At 44.8% G+C, this 13,550-nt stretch overlaps 1 protein-coding gene across 2 annotated transcripts in view; it reads right to left on the reverse strand.

Moving 5' to 3' along the window:
- The window catches only part of Wwtr1 (WW domain containing transcription regulator 1), a 125,249-nt gene extending 112,014 nt beyond the window's left edge, over positions 1–13,235 (reverse strand). Inside the window, exons 1-2 of one of the 2 annotated variants that reach the window (XM_006977545.4) lie at positions 12,942–13,172; positions 12,174–12,608 (exon numbers count right to left, since the gene is read on the reverse strand). In XM_006977545.4, the coding sequence (XP_006977607.1) occupies positions 12,174–12,604 (431 nt within the window). In that variant the 5' untranslated portion in view covers positions 12,605–12,608; positions 12,942–13,172. Of the gene's footprint in view, positions 1–12,173; positions 12,609–12,941 lie in introns of both variants that reach the window. The other variant, XM_006977546.4, reaches the window with a different exon arrangement.
- Positions 13,236–13,550: the final 315 nt, after the last annotated feature.

Genomic DNA, 13,550 nt, shown 5'->3' on the forward strand with positions numbered 1-13,550 from the left:
TCAACTATTGCATGGTACAGATTAAATTACCATGGGGATTTGGAAGGGGTGGAGAGGCTTTCTACTTGTTTGGTCCACTATGGTGTTAAAGAGGAGATGGAGTGGGCTAAGTCTTAAAAAAAAAAAAAAACAAGCACAGAGGCAGAGGACATCCCATGCAAGGAGAGAAACGTACAACTCTTGCCCAGAAATCTAAAGAGTGCCCCCTCCCCGCCCCCTGTATGAAGCTTGTGGCATTCCCTATTCAGAATATGGAGCAAAAACTGGAGAAACAGGCGTCATTTATACAGCTCCCTCCAAGCCTGTGTTAGAACGTAAAAAACCCACTCCCCTGCAGGATACACAGATATGTGGAGATAAGATACTTGGCTGGGAAGAGGCTCACACTCCCAAGCACAACGAGTTCCCTGGCATCTGGACTCAAAAGGGTTCATATGAAGGGCAATGGCATTCACATAATACCCGCCCTTGACTTCAGATTTTAACCAGAAGACACAAGAACAAGTGTAGTCTCCGTATCTGCTTCCCTAACTCTCTGAACCTTTATTTTTCTCTTTCCATCCTTTTTGGTATAAGTTTAAGAAAGAAAAAAATCAAAATCAGTGCCACAAAGTCTGTACATTTAAATTCAGCCCACATGACATTTCCTTCACATTTAATTACTTCCATACAATTTACATCCGCTAGTCACGCTAGACCCCAGAGTATTAAACATGCTCCTTGACAAAGACACTCTTGTCTGATAATAACCCCCATAATCAAAGTTCAGGAATTATGGGTAAGGCCCAGTTGGCTGATGGGTGAAACAAACAGGTTTTTAAAATTCATCCAAGCAGGCTCCAGACAAGAAGCAAACCAAAGCCGGCCACTCCAGCGTCACACTTAAGAACAAAGCCGGGCAATACCTGGAAAAGAAGCAGTCTTTGCTTGCAATCACCTGCTTCCTGGAGCTTGTCAGGAAGAGCCAGCACGCAAAGGGACCTGAAGACACAGTTCTGTTTTCAAGGTGTTTAGGTCTGGACAACAAGCTGGTGTTTAAATGTTTCTAAAGACACAATCATTCATTCTTCAAGGAAGCTCTTTTATCCTGCAGCAAACCCAGGCAGCAATGATGATCTATCCTATAACAAAGGCTATCTACAAAACACCTCAAGACTTTTAAAAGTATCTCTATTTCCACACACTTGTTTAACCTTATCTTACTTTCCCAAAAATTTAGCTTTGAAAATTCATGACAGTACAAGGGTCCTGACACAGCTTCTTGGGTCTCCCTTACTCACATAGCCCACTTGTCACAAGAATCATGCTACTTTTCTTACAAAATCCCCTTAAGGCTATTCAAAAAAAAAAAAAAAATCAACCATTCATAATTTCATGCAATCTCTCCTCATGCTCAAAGCCCATTCAGACTGCCAAGTGCAAACAACCTGAACTGTTTCTCACATTCACAGTCATCCTGGATGACTCATTAAAGTTTCTTCAGCTTGCCCCCTGCTCATCTTCATCAACCACCGCTTTGTCTATGGATAAAGGTTAGAATGCACCACATACCACTGTGAACTTAAAATGACAGATGACAAGTTTTGCTTCCAGCCAACGAACTACTTTTGGTCTAATAATTTGGTCCTAATAAAAAGCAGCTCTGAGCTAGGCATGCTGGAACACAGCTTTAATGTCAGCATTCAGGAGTTCTGTGAGATCAAGGCCAACCTGATTTACATTGTGAGTTCCAGGACAGTGGGCTTTGTAAAGAGACTCTGTCTCATTTAAAAACCACTGGGGAGCAAGCAAGATGTGCTTACTGCCAAGCCCAAGGATCTGAATTTGATCCCATTCCATGCCTTTAATCTCAGCAATCGGAGGCAGAGGTGGGTGAATTCCACGAATTTGAGATTAGCCTTGTCTACATGGCGAGTTCTAGGCCAGCCAGCATGACACAGTGGGACCTGGAAGGGGGAAATAGAATAGATTTTATGGGCTGACTTGGGGCGGGTGGGAATAGAAGTGAGGGACCAGGTGGGAGAGAGAGTGTGCAGGGAGAGATGGCTAGAACTGGGTGGGCATTTGGAGGATGGTGTGGAAACCTAGTGCAGTGGAAACTTCCTAAAATATATGAAGATGCTTCTAATAAAAAACTTCTAGCAATGGGCGATGTGGAGTCTTAACTGGACATCTCTTGTAGCCAGGCGAGGCTTCCACTGATGGGACTGTTGCATTCAATGGAGTTGTTGGCTAAGGGGATACCATGGAAACCCAAAAACAACACAGGCTGTTGCTAAGACAAAGGGTTGTGCTCTCTGCAACTGAAAGCTGAGGTGGGGGTGGGGAGGTGGGCATTGCTGGGAACAACACTCACACAACTCACTGAACAAGAAGTCCAGAGGTGCCTAGAGCCCTCACCCCTGTGTTCCCACATTCTAGTGTCTTTGATGGGAGAAGGTACTCTGCAGGCTACCAAAAGAGAAGTGTGGACACCAACCCAGCCCCAAAGCCTTTGACCCACCTACCATCTGTCCTGCCTACAAAATATGCTATGTCAATGGTGGCACAGAACCTGTAAGAGCTGTCAACCAATGTCTGATTTGACTTAAGGTCCAGTCCACAAGAAGACACTCATACCCAACACTGTTTGGGTAACCAAGAACCAGAGATTAGATAACCCAGAGACCTAGGGTGAAACCAAACACTACCGGTCTTTAAAAAAATCAATAAAATGATTCCTAATGATATTCTGCTATACTCATAAATCAGTACCTCATCCAGCCATCACCAGAGAGGCTTCCTCCCTCCAGTAGCAGATGGGAACAGATGCAGAGACCCACAGCCAGCCATAATGCAGAGAGGCAGTCTTAGAGGTCTCCATCAAATCCCTCCCTGCAGTGCTCAGAGACTCCAGGAAAATGAGAAGAAAGGTTGTAAGAGCCAGAGGGGATGGAGGACACCAGGAGAACAAGGCCCTCTGAATCAAGTAAGCAGGGAGCCTATGAACTCAGAGACTGAAGCAGCGAGCACAGGGCCGACAGGGATCTGCACCAGGTCCCCTGCGGATATGTTATAGCGATTAGCATAGTATTTTTATGGGACTCCTGACTGTGAGAATGAGTGTGTTGAGTGTGTTTCTGACTCTTGTGCCTGCTCTTGGGACCCTTGCGACTTCCTCCAGTTGCTATGACCAATTTCGATGATGGTTTTTGCTTCATCTTACTATATTTTATTTTGTCATGTTGTTATCTCTTAGATCTTTTCTCATGAGACAGAAAAGGAGTGAATCAGAAGGGGAGGAGAAGGGGGAGGAACTGGAAGGGGTAGAGGGGAGAGAAACAATAATCATGGTATATTGTATGAGAAAAGAATCTGTTTTCAAATTTTAAAAAAATGAAAATAAATTTTAAAAGGACGTTTCATCAAAATTTAAATATGAGCTTCTACATGAATGTTTTAAAAACCTGATTTTTCTTTAGTGCAACAATTCGTTGGTATAAAAAAAAATTTTCTTTTTTTTTTTTTTGGTTTTTCGAAACAGGATTTCTCTGTGTAGGTTTGCGCCTTTCCTGGAACTCACTTTGTAGCCCAGGCTGGCCTCGAACTGACAGAGATCCACCTGCCTCTGCCTCCCGAGTGCTGGAATTAAAGGCGTGCACCATCACTGCCCGGCTAAAAAATAATTTTGTCTCTGAATATATCTACATGTACATTATAACATGTACAGCCACATCTAGTTTCTGGCAAAATGGCTCGGCAGGTAAAGGCACATGCCACCATGCCTGGCAACCTAAATTCAATCCCTGGGACCCACATGAGGAAGAGAAAACCAATTCCTGCAATTAGTCCTAAGTTCCACTCACAGTGTGGCACAGGCAAGGTGTGGTTATGAAGAAAATAAATGTAGTAACAATTCATTTGTGATAAGTATCAGTAGATCTTTTCAGCTGACATAATTCCAGGACAATAATTTTATACCTCCATGTTCATAGGCAAGTTTATAATCCTTTCTTCCTGCAGCTCTCAATCCTAGGTCCCATACAGTAGGCATGAATCACCCAAGATGTTTACCAGGCCTAAGAAGGACCTTGCAGAAACTACTCAAACTCCATCATGACACTTTGCTTTAGGGCATGCATAGACAATTGTCCTGGAGCCCCCTGAACACCTATGAGGTAAAGCTGGATATCCTGATGCACGTGAAACCAGGAACTCTGCGTCCTTTAGAGGTTTTCAACCAATTAACCAGGACTGGCCAATTAACAGGTTAAGGAAGAGCGCCGGAGCAACACCACCTGACTCACATCACTACGGCTAATAATTACAGAAGGCTGCAACAGCACATAACTGAGAACACCTGTCGGATTCAGGCTAACACGTCACAGGACGCCATTTGTTGGACACTGACACCCCATTTTCCATAATCAACCACCACCCTGCACTCTTCCCCTGCCGTGTAAGAGCTCTCGCATCCTCGCTGGTCAGTCGTGACTCAGTCCCAGCAACAGGCACAAGAAGAACAGAGGCTGCGCTGTGTCCCGAGGGGACCACAGTCCCGAGGCCTTCCTTTAGAGCTGTCCACGAAGCCAGAGCCCACCCTCACCATCTTCACCTGCAAAATGCAGACTGCTACATCAGTAACTCAAGCTGAACTTGTCTCACACCACCAATGGGATAACTTTATTAAAGACTGGGTGGGGGGGACAGAAAAAGAAAGAAATACTACACTTAGTTATAACTTAAGCTCCCAGCAGCCTCTCCTTACTGGATCACTAGCTTTCATTTCTTCAAGTTTTTCCAATGTACATTCATGGCTGGATTTTATGATAAATTGCACAAGTTAGCCAAATATACATTAGATGATATAATTTTTTAAAAAATCCATACTTTCCCGAAACTTCACATACATGGGCTTATATTTCACACAGTACATAAAACAAAGACTCATCAGGTGGGGACAACTGCACTATAGAATTTGTGTTCAGAAAACTTCAGAGCCAAACATAGTGACACACACCTTTAATCCCAGCACTCAAAAAGCAGAGGCAGGCAGATCTCTCTTTGTAGGCCAGCCTGGTCTACAAAGCAGGTTCTAGGACAGCCAGTGCTACACACAGAAAAACCCTGTCTCAAAAACAAAAACAAAAAAACCCAGAAAACTTCAGGAACATCATGAACAGAAGTTAACTGTCTCCTTTACGAACCCTGAGCCTTCCAATTAAATTCATGTCTATACAAATCCCAAACCTGTAACACAGATCTCAGTTGCTCCTAAATTGGCAAAATGTAACAAATAAAATAGCCTTTAATTGCTCATCATTATTATTATTATTATCAGTATCATCATTATGTGCTTGCATGTATGTATGGTGTCCCTAGAGGCCAGAAGAGAATCCCCTGGAACTATAGTTATAGTTGTGAGCCACCAGGGTGCTGGGAATCCAGCCTGGGTCCTCACTGGACAAAAGCAGTCAGTGTTCTTAAAAGCTGAGCCATCCGGCCAGCTCCATGAAACAGCCTTTGAACCACAATGTAAGCTTTAACTACAAAATGTAACCACGCTCAGTCTGATACAATCAAACACAGCCTGGAGAGTTTACTTGCACTCATCTCAGAATCGCCTTGCCAAGCACTAGTGAGTTCTGAGAAACAACAAAAACAAAAACACAGTAAAGACAAACCCTCCCCCAAAACCACAGTTAGAGTTCCAGAACTATGAACTTATAAATGATACTCTCCAAACATAATCTGCTATTTTATGGCTATATGGCTATTTAGTATGAGACACCCCAACAATAGTGGTCCCAAATGCTACAAACTAATGATTGGCGAAAAGCTGAGAATGGAGGCCAGGACAAGTGATTATTGTATCAATTAGGGTAAGACTTGAATTCCAATCTTGTTTTTAGATTTATTTTTATTGTTTTATGAGTGTTTTTTCGGCATGTCTGTCTGTCTGTCTGTACACCACAAGCATGTCTGCTGCCCTAGGAGGTGTTGAGTCTCCATGTGGGTGCTGGGACTTAAACCTGGGCCCTTCTCAACAACCGCAAGTGTTCTTAAAGACTGGGCCAACTCTCCAGCCCCCAAATTCAAATCTTGTAACTTAGTTACAAAAACACTGATTTCAGATCTCATTTTAGGAAAGTGCTTAAGCAAATGGACGGTCTCTCCACAAAGCATTAAACCTATAATGTGAGAGAATCCCTTGGGGTCGGAGACACTAGAGACAAAAAACAATATTTGCAGGGCCATAAGAGAATGTGTTGCCTACACCTACCTGAAATCTTCATTTTTCTCTTTTCTAAAATTAAATTACTAATTTAATTAGCATATGATCTAGTACCTCAGGCTCCAGTCTTTGCCATAGCCCAAGAAAGAGAGTGGACTCAGTGAGAAGTATGTTCCCTGACATGTCTAGGTTCCTTCCTCCTTCTTGACATGCTCTTTCCTGGCTTCCAGGCATCTTTTTTTTTTTAAACATTTCCTAATGCCTTTCTGACTACTCCCCTTCGTCCTTTACAGGATCTACAAGGACTCCTCTATCTGAAGCCCTGGAAGACCTCACCCACACATGGATTCAAATCTTGACACAACACACTGATTACATAGCACAGTGGTAGAGCCCAGAAGGACTGGACAGAGCACAGAATATGTGTAAGATCATAAGGGCAAATAATACATAAACACATTAAAAGTTACTTAGATATACTAGAAAAAAATCATTTAGAAAATCATGGTCCACCTTCCCTGAGTATTTAAAGGAAGTCACCAGTTGCTAGAGGGTGGAGCTCATGAGGGCCGATCTCTCCCTGAGGGGATACTAGGAGTTAATGGTTGCTGGGGAGTGATGTCACCACTGGTATGGCCCTCATGCCCTGTTAATAACCCCTCCCGAATACATGTAAGCAACCCCGGTGAAATTCACTGGGTCTCAAAAAAAAAGACATGAAAGTCGAAGAGAGATTGGCTGGGGAAGAGGATCAGGGGGAATGGGAAGTCAAGAGAGGTAATGGGGAGTAAATATGATGACAGGACATGGCAGTCATGTATGAAAATGTCACAATGAGAACTATTCTTACAGAGAATTAATACATAGTAATTGAATAAGAAATAAAAAAAGTTTTCCCTCAGAAAGAGAATCATGATCAGAAACCCAGCATGGTCACTGAAAGCTATAATCCAAATTCTCAGGGACTGAATGGGAGGATCATCATGGATTTGAGGCCAACCTGGGCTACAGAATGAGACTATGTCTCAAAAAATTATGGTCAAAATATGAAGGAGAGGGGATGTAAATTTAATCAATGAAGAGTAAGAAAAAAAACCCATTTCATTGTGGGTTGGATATCCTCTCTTGTTTGGTTAAGGATTTATAATGTCAGATACAAGTGCTAGTTGAAACTTCAGTCTACGCCAGCCAAGTGGTGCACACCTTTAGTCCCAGCTCTCAGAGGCAGAAACAGCTGGATCTCTGAGTTCAAAGCCAGCCTGGTCTACACAGACTGAGTTCTCATCCAGCAAAGGCTGTATATAGTGAGAGACGCTGTCTCAAAAAAAACCAAAGCAATAAATACATAAAGTCCAATTTTGACTAACATATAAGGAAATTAATCATTTTATAGAATTAAAATCATAGAAATGTTGACTGTGGATTCTCAGCTTTAAGAATTATGAACGGCTACAGAAAAGGCTCAGTGGTTAAGAGCACTTGCTGTTCTTCCAGAAGACCCAAGTTCAGTTCCTAACTCTCACAGCTCACAACTGCCTCTAACTCCAGCCCCAAGGAACCTGCCATTCTGTTCTGGCCTCTGAGCACCAGCACACACAGGGCAGTCACACAGACACATACAATAAATAAAAAATTGGTAACAACGAGTCTTAAGAAGAAAGAATTTGAGTCTATTGGTACACCACTTTAACCCCAGCAATAAGAAGACAGAGAGAGACAGATGGGCGTTCTGTGAGTTCAAGACTAGCCTGACCTACAGAACAAGTTCCAGGATAGCCAGGGCTACACAGTGAGATCCTGTCTCACCACCATTTAGACAAAGCACAAATTCGGGTCATAGGTTCCTGGCTCCGGTAATATGGAAGGTCCCTGTGAGCAAGCAACCTGGAAGAACCAGCAGTCAGCCATACATCACTGACTTAAAGAATGGGACAGTCTACCAAAAGAGACAAACTGTCTGGGTTTGCAGTGCAGCTGATAGAGTGCTTGCCTAGCATGCATGAAACCATGGGTTCAACAATATAAATGAGGCATGGTTGCACGTGCCTGAAATCCCAGCAGCACTCCGGGAGGAAAGGCTGGAATACCCATCACAAGTTCAAGGTAATTCTCAGCCTTTGAAAACAGCTTGGGATACATGAGACCCCGACTTTAATTAAAAAAAAAAAAAAAAAGTTGAAAAAAAAAGCAAATAAATAAAAAAAAAGATGATTAACAGGCAAACAACATGTAAACAACAAACTCAGAGGAAAAAAAAAAAAAAAAACTAGTGTAAGGAACTATGCTCTCCCTACCTTATCAGTCTATCCCTGAGGGTTAAAGAGGAAACCCAATCAACTACAGATACAATTTTTAAAAGTTTAATGGTTCTTATCCGTGAGCACTGAGGATCGAAGGAAATCATTGTTGTTCAACCAAAGACGACTGTACACTACTAGATCCGTGACCAGAGTGAAGAAGTTTGACTAACAAAATGTATTTTAACATACATATCAGAAAAGGCAGGGTTTGCTGACCATGCCTTTAATCCTAGTGCTCCTAGGAGGCAGTGACAGGCAGGGGTTCCAGGCCAGCCACAGCTACATCATGTGACCCTATCTTTATTTAAAAAAAAAGTAAAATGTGGCAATTATTAGTAAGAATGGGCAATGTTATTGTATGTAAGAGGAGAAAGGTTTTCTCTAGCAGAATTATTACTTTTCTACAATAACATTTATAGAATAAAGACTGAAAAAGTTAACTGAAGGTCATCATTTTCTTTATAACTGTTTTATGGTTCATGCACAAAAACCATGTCTTCCATTATAATCAGAAATTTAAAAATAAAATGATAATCTCAGTAGGGAAGCTGAACAGATGGATCAGTCAAGAATGCTTATTGCTCTCCCGGAGCACTGGGGTTCCCAGCATATATGTTGGGCTGCCCACAATTGAATCTGGAAACTCTGACCTTCTCAGGTATCGATAAAATAAGCTTAAAAAAAAAATTCCTCAGTGGGTTCAGTACCGAGCCAGGCTATACTCGGGTGGACTCAGAGTTTTAGAGGAATCACCAGGCTTCTGCTTTGCCTCTCTTATCTTAAAGGTAGCCACACCAGAGAAAAGGTGTGAATACCTAAAAAGCAACCTTTAAGAAGAAACAGAAAGGGCTGCCTTTAATCCCAATACTCAGAGGCACAGGCAGGCAAGTCCGTGAGTTGGGAGGCCAGTCAGGGCTACAAAGTGAGACCCTGCTTAAAAAAAAAAAAAAAAAAAGCAGAAAGCGATGACATCATATACCTAGGAATGATCTAGCTTACCTAGAAAATGACAGAGGACAGCTAAAAGCCCCTTAGAGGACTAGGCTCCATCCCCTAAAGCCACTGTTCAGCTGTTAGTGACATGAGCAAAAGGGGGTCTTTAGAAAGGGAAAAACAGCACCTGCTTCAATATAGATGGAGACATCATTTCTGTCAGGGTCCTGTCAGATAACATGACTTCTGCCAAATCACATCTTCAGCCTCCTCTAGCCAAAAAAAAAAAAAAAAAGAAACACAAAAGCCACTAAAACCCTCAAACTGATCCTTGTCAATTCTAAATTCCTTTGGTTTCTGACTGATAACAAACCTAGGCTCCCCTTAGTCAACAAAGGGATTCTTCTGCTAGCCCCATTTACAGATGATAAAGCTGAGTAATAGACCAAGAGTTCAAGAGAAATCCAGTTCGAGAAATCAAAATGTGACACAGAACATTTACCTTATTCAAACTTCAAGCAAAGGTCTAAAAGACATGGAGGATTCTGGGCAAACTGCTTATTCTACAAGACAATACTCACCAAAAACACAATTCCCTAAATTCTCTTAGTCACTTAGCTTAGAAATTTCCAGGGATGGCATCAGGTCATGCCAGCCTACTGTTTACACTCCAGCGGCTCCTCAGAATGAAATGAAGGAGCACTCTGGGTTAGCTGGAGGAGTGTCCGGAGCTGCACGGGCGCACAGGAACGGGTCCCAGCAACTTTCTCTAGACACAGGGCTCACTCCTATTTCTGCCCTAAATCACAACTTTAACCACTTAAAAGGACAGGTAGAAAAGAATTTGTTTTTATTTAGAGGCCATTTTTGTCTACGTTCCCACAGACATTTGGCAATCCCAGCTCTTATTTCATATTCATGAGCAGTTTAAAAATCATCTGAGACCAAAAGGGACAATCTAAAATTATTGAGACTGCTTAGATTTATTGCAAAGTCCATGTTTAATAAAGGTCAGGGTGAAATACATACAGCTGTATTTACCCAAGTGAACTTAATACATAATGATATTTTGAACATGTACACACTACGGAAACTGTCTTCCTTTGTAAACTTAGCACAATGTCATGCAAATACATCATATACCTGACTTCTACCACTATTGAGAAATCAAAGCACTGCACACATGTCTACACCAGCTGTGATAAAAGGCCATTGAGTTGGCTTCACGATGCATCACACTAACCCCCAAAACAAAGATAAAAACAACAAAAAGCATTCCCAAGAGGCTGGAGAGATGGCTCAGTGGTTAAGACCACTTGATGCTCTTGCAGAGGACTGGGGTTCAGTTCTGAGTACCCAAATCCCAAATCAGGGGAGGGGGTTGCAGCTCACACCACCAGTTCCTGAGAATTAGACATCCTCTTCTGGCCTCCATGGGCACTTCCTGTATGTGGTACATACACCCAGGCACACACACATACACATAAAATAAAATAAATCTCTTTTTGTTTTTGGAGACAGGGCTTCCCTGGGTCACAGCTCCAGCTGTCCTAGAACTCGCTTTGTAGACCAGGCTGGCCTTGATCTCACAGAGATCTGCCTGCCTCTGCCTCCCAGGTGCCGGATTAAAGGCGTGTGCCACCACCGCCCAGCAAACTAAATCTCAATATGCACAAGATGTCAACAGCTTTGGGATGGAGAAGGAAGAAAAGACAACCAGCACAAACCTCATCATTCCTAGGGCCTCACCAATCCAAGGATCAAAGATTAAAGCCAAAGAGGAGTTTGGTTAAACTTTTTTTAAAAGAGTACATGCTATACTACATTTGAACTTTTTGAAACAAAGCTACTTCAACAAAGAAATGGGGCTCTAAGATGAACTTTAAGATGTGAGTCCGTGGGCATTTTCCCCTTTTGGCAGTGAAGATTAGCCAAGTTGAAGTGATTCTGCACCAAGTCGTTCAGCCCCAACTTCCATCTAGGCCTTTGCTGGCCTGACCCCTATGGCCTCACTGGTTCTGATAACAATTCAAGTTCCAACCTGTTTTTTTCCTCAGGAATGCCAATCTCTTCTACCATTTGAAAATACATTTTTTTTTCTGTACAACCTAATCCAAAAACTGAATCTAATGTAAAATTCACTACATCCAAAAGCTGGACCAATGTGATATGAAGGATGACGATGCACACTCCTGAGGTGATGGTATTCTAGGTTACCAAGTGTAACATAATAAGACTCCTGACCCAATTTCCACACAATTTGTTGGTCCAACCCATAACTACTTTACAATGCAGTTGGTAATTACATCACTGTGCTGTGTGGTCATTACATCACCAGCTGGGAGAGGAATAAACCCACTAGGCACTGTGCTCTTTTTTGGCTTGCTTTTCCTGAGTGGTTGAAGAACTCAGACCACCTACTCACTGGCAGATCCTCCTCTTCCAAGGTCTCCCAATGTTCCTGTTATCTTATGCTAATAGACCCGGCCCTGAGCTAGCTAACTTAAGTGAGGGAGCTAAGGGCCTAAAATCACAAAAACTGGCTCTCTGCTTCTAGTCAAGTCCAAGTCCCAGAGACTCACTCCCTACTTTTCCAACTTTGCAGATCTCTGAAGAACCTTGGAAGAGTCTCAATCAGTCTCTCTGTCTCTCAAATACACACGCGTACGCACACACCACGAACTGGGTATGGCAACTATGCCCCTCTTGGCTGCCGGCTGACTTACTTAAGGAAGTATCTCTGGCCAGTGGCCGTGAAGGTCATCTCCCACCCGGGGGGCAGTGGCAGCTCGTCGGTCACGTCATAGGATTGCTGACGGAGATGCGCGTGCTGCTGTGCAGGGCCTCCAGCGGCGCCCGCACCAGTGCCTAGCTGCAGGGATGCAGGCGACGAGTGCGAGCGGACGTGCTGCGCGCCGCCCGCCAGTCGAGGCCCGGGGTGGCCGCCCGATGAGTCGGTGCTGGACTGCCGCGAGTGCGATCCAGAATCGGGCTCCTTGAAGAAGGACTCTGGCAGGATCTTTTTCCGCCAAGAGCTGGGCTTGGGGTTCATGACAGAGTTGAAGAGGGCTTCGAGGTCCGTGTCGAGGTCCTGCGTGACGTGGATGACTTGCTGCCCTGGCGGCGGGAGCGAAGGGGGCACCGAAGACGGATTCATCTTTCTGCAACGGAAAAAGGAAGATCAGTTCAAACTTTTAGCTCAAGTCAGAGGAGGGGTCCCGAGGAAAGACAGAGAGAGAACGCAGAGACAGTTAGACACGGGTCGAGGGACCAGCGGTGGGGGAGGGGGCGCCCCTGGCCTCCGAGATTATGCAACTTTCCCGCAGCCAAGAAGCTCCCCTGAGCAGGCAGCGGCGGGAGGAGATAGGGGTGCCTGCATCAGGCCCTGTCGCAGCCTCCCCTGAGCAACACACCCACCGCCGATCCCAAGCGTCTGGACCGCGGACACCGAACAGCCGGGCGCCCGGGAGGGTGCGGGGCGCGGCGGGCGCTACCTGGACACGCGGGGAGCCGAGCCTGGGTGCCTCCCGAACTAGCGAACTGGAACCCGGCCCCGGCTGGCAGATCCTGAGCGGATTCCCAGCAGCCGAAGGTTTGGACTCTTACATCCCCGGAGCCGGCCCCGGGCGCTCGCACTGCGCGAGGAGGCGACAGCGAAGACGCAGACGAGCGCGGCCGCCAAGGCTCCCGGACTGTCCCATAAACAAAGTTTGCTGCAAACTCCCACCCCTAGGAAAGAGGCGGGCCGAAAGTGGAGCTGTTGAATTATGCATGACCTCCTGGCTGGAGCCAGCCTGCCCCATGCCCCTCCTCTTCCTCCTCCTCCCATCTCGGCCCGGCTGGCGGGGGTGGGCTGGGCACTTCGGGGCTGGCGAGAGACCGTGCCCCCGCCCCGCCGCGCCGACCTCTCCCGCCGAGCGCTCTATCTGCATTCCTTTGAGTTTACCACTGACTTGGGGCGGGATCAAAGAGAAAATGGCTCAAGCCTGTTAAATCAAGGGGTTATGGACAAAATCCAAGCCTGAGAATAACGGAGGGCACGCTGTTGAGGGGCCAGGGCCCAGAAAGGGTCGGCCCAGGGCGCTGTGCCCTCGCCTTGAGGG

The sequence above is a fragment of the Peromyscus maniculatus genome, chromosome 6 (assembly GCF_049852395.1).
Source record: "Peromyscus maniculatus bairdii isolate BWxNUB_F1_BW_parent chromosome 6, HU_Pman_BW_mat_3.1, whole genome shotgun sequence".
Taxonomy (NCBI): Eukaryota; Metazoa; Chordata; class Mammalia; order Rodentia; family Cricetidae; genus Peromyscus; species Peromyscus maniculatus.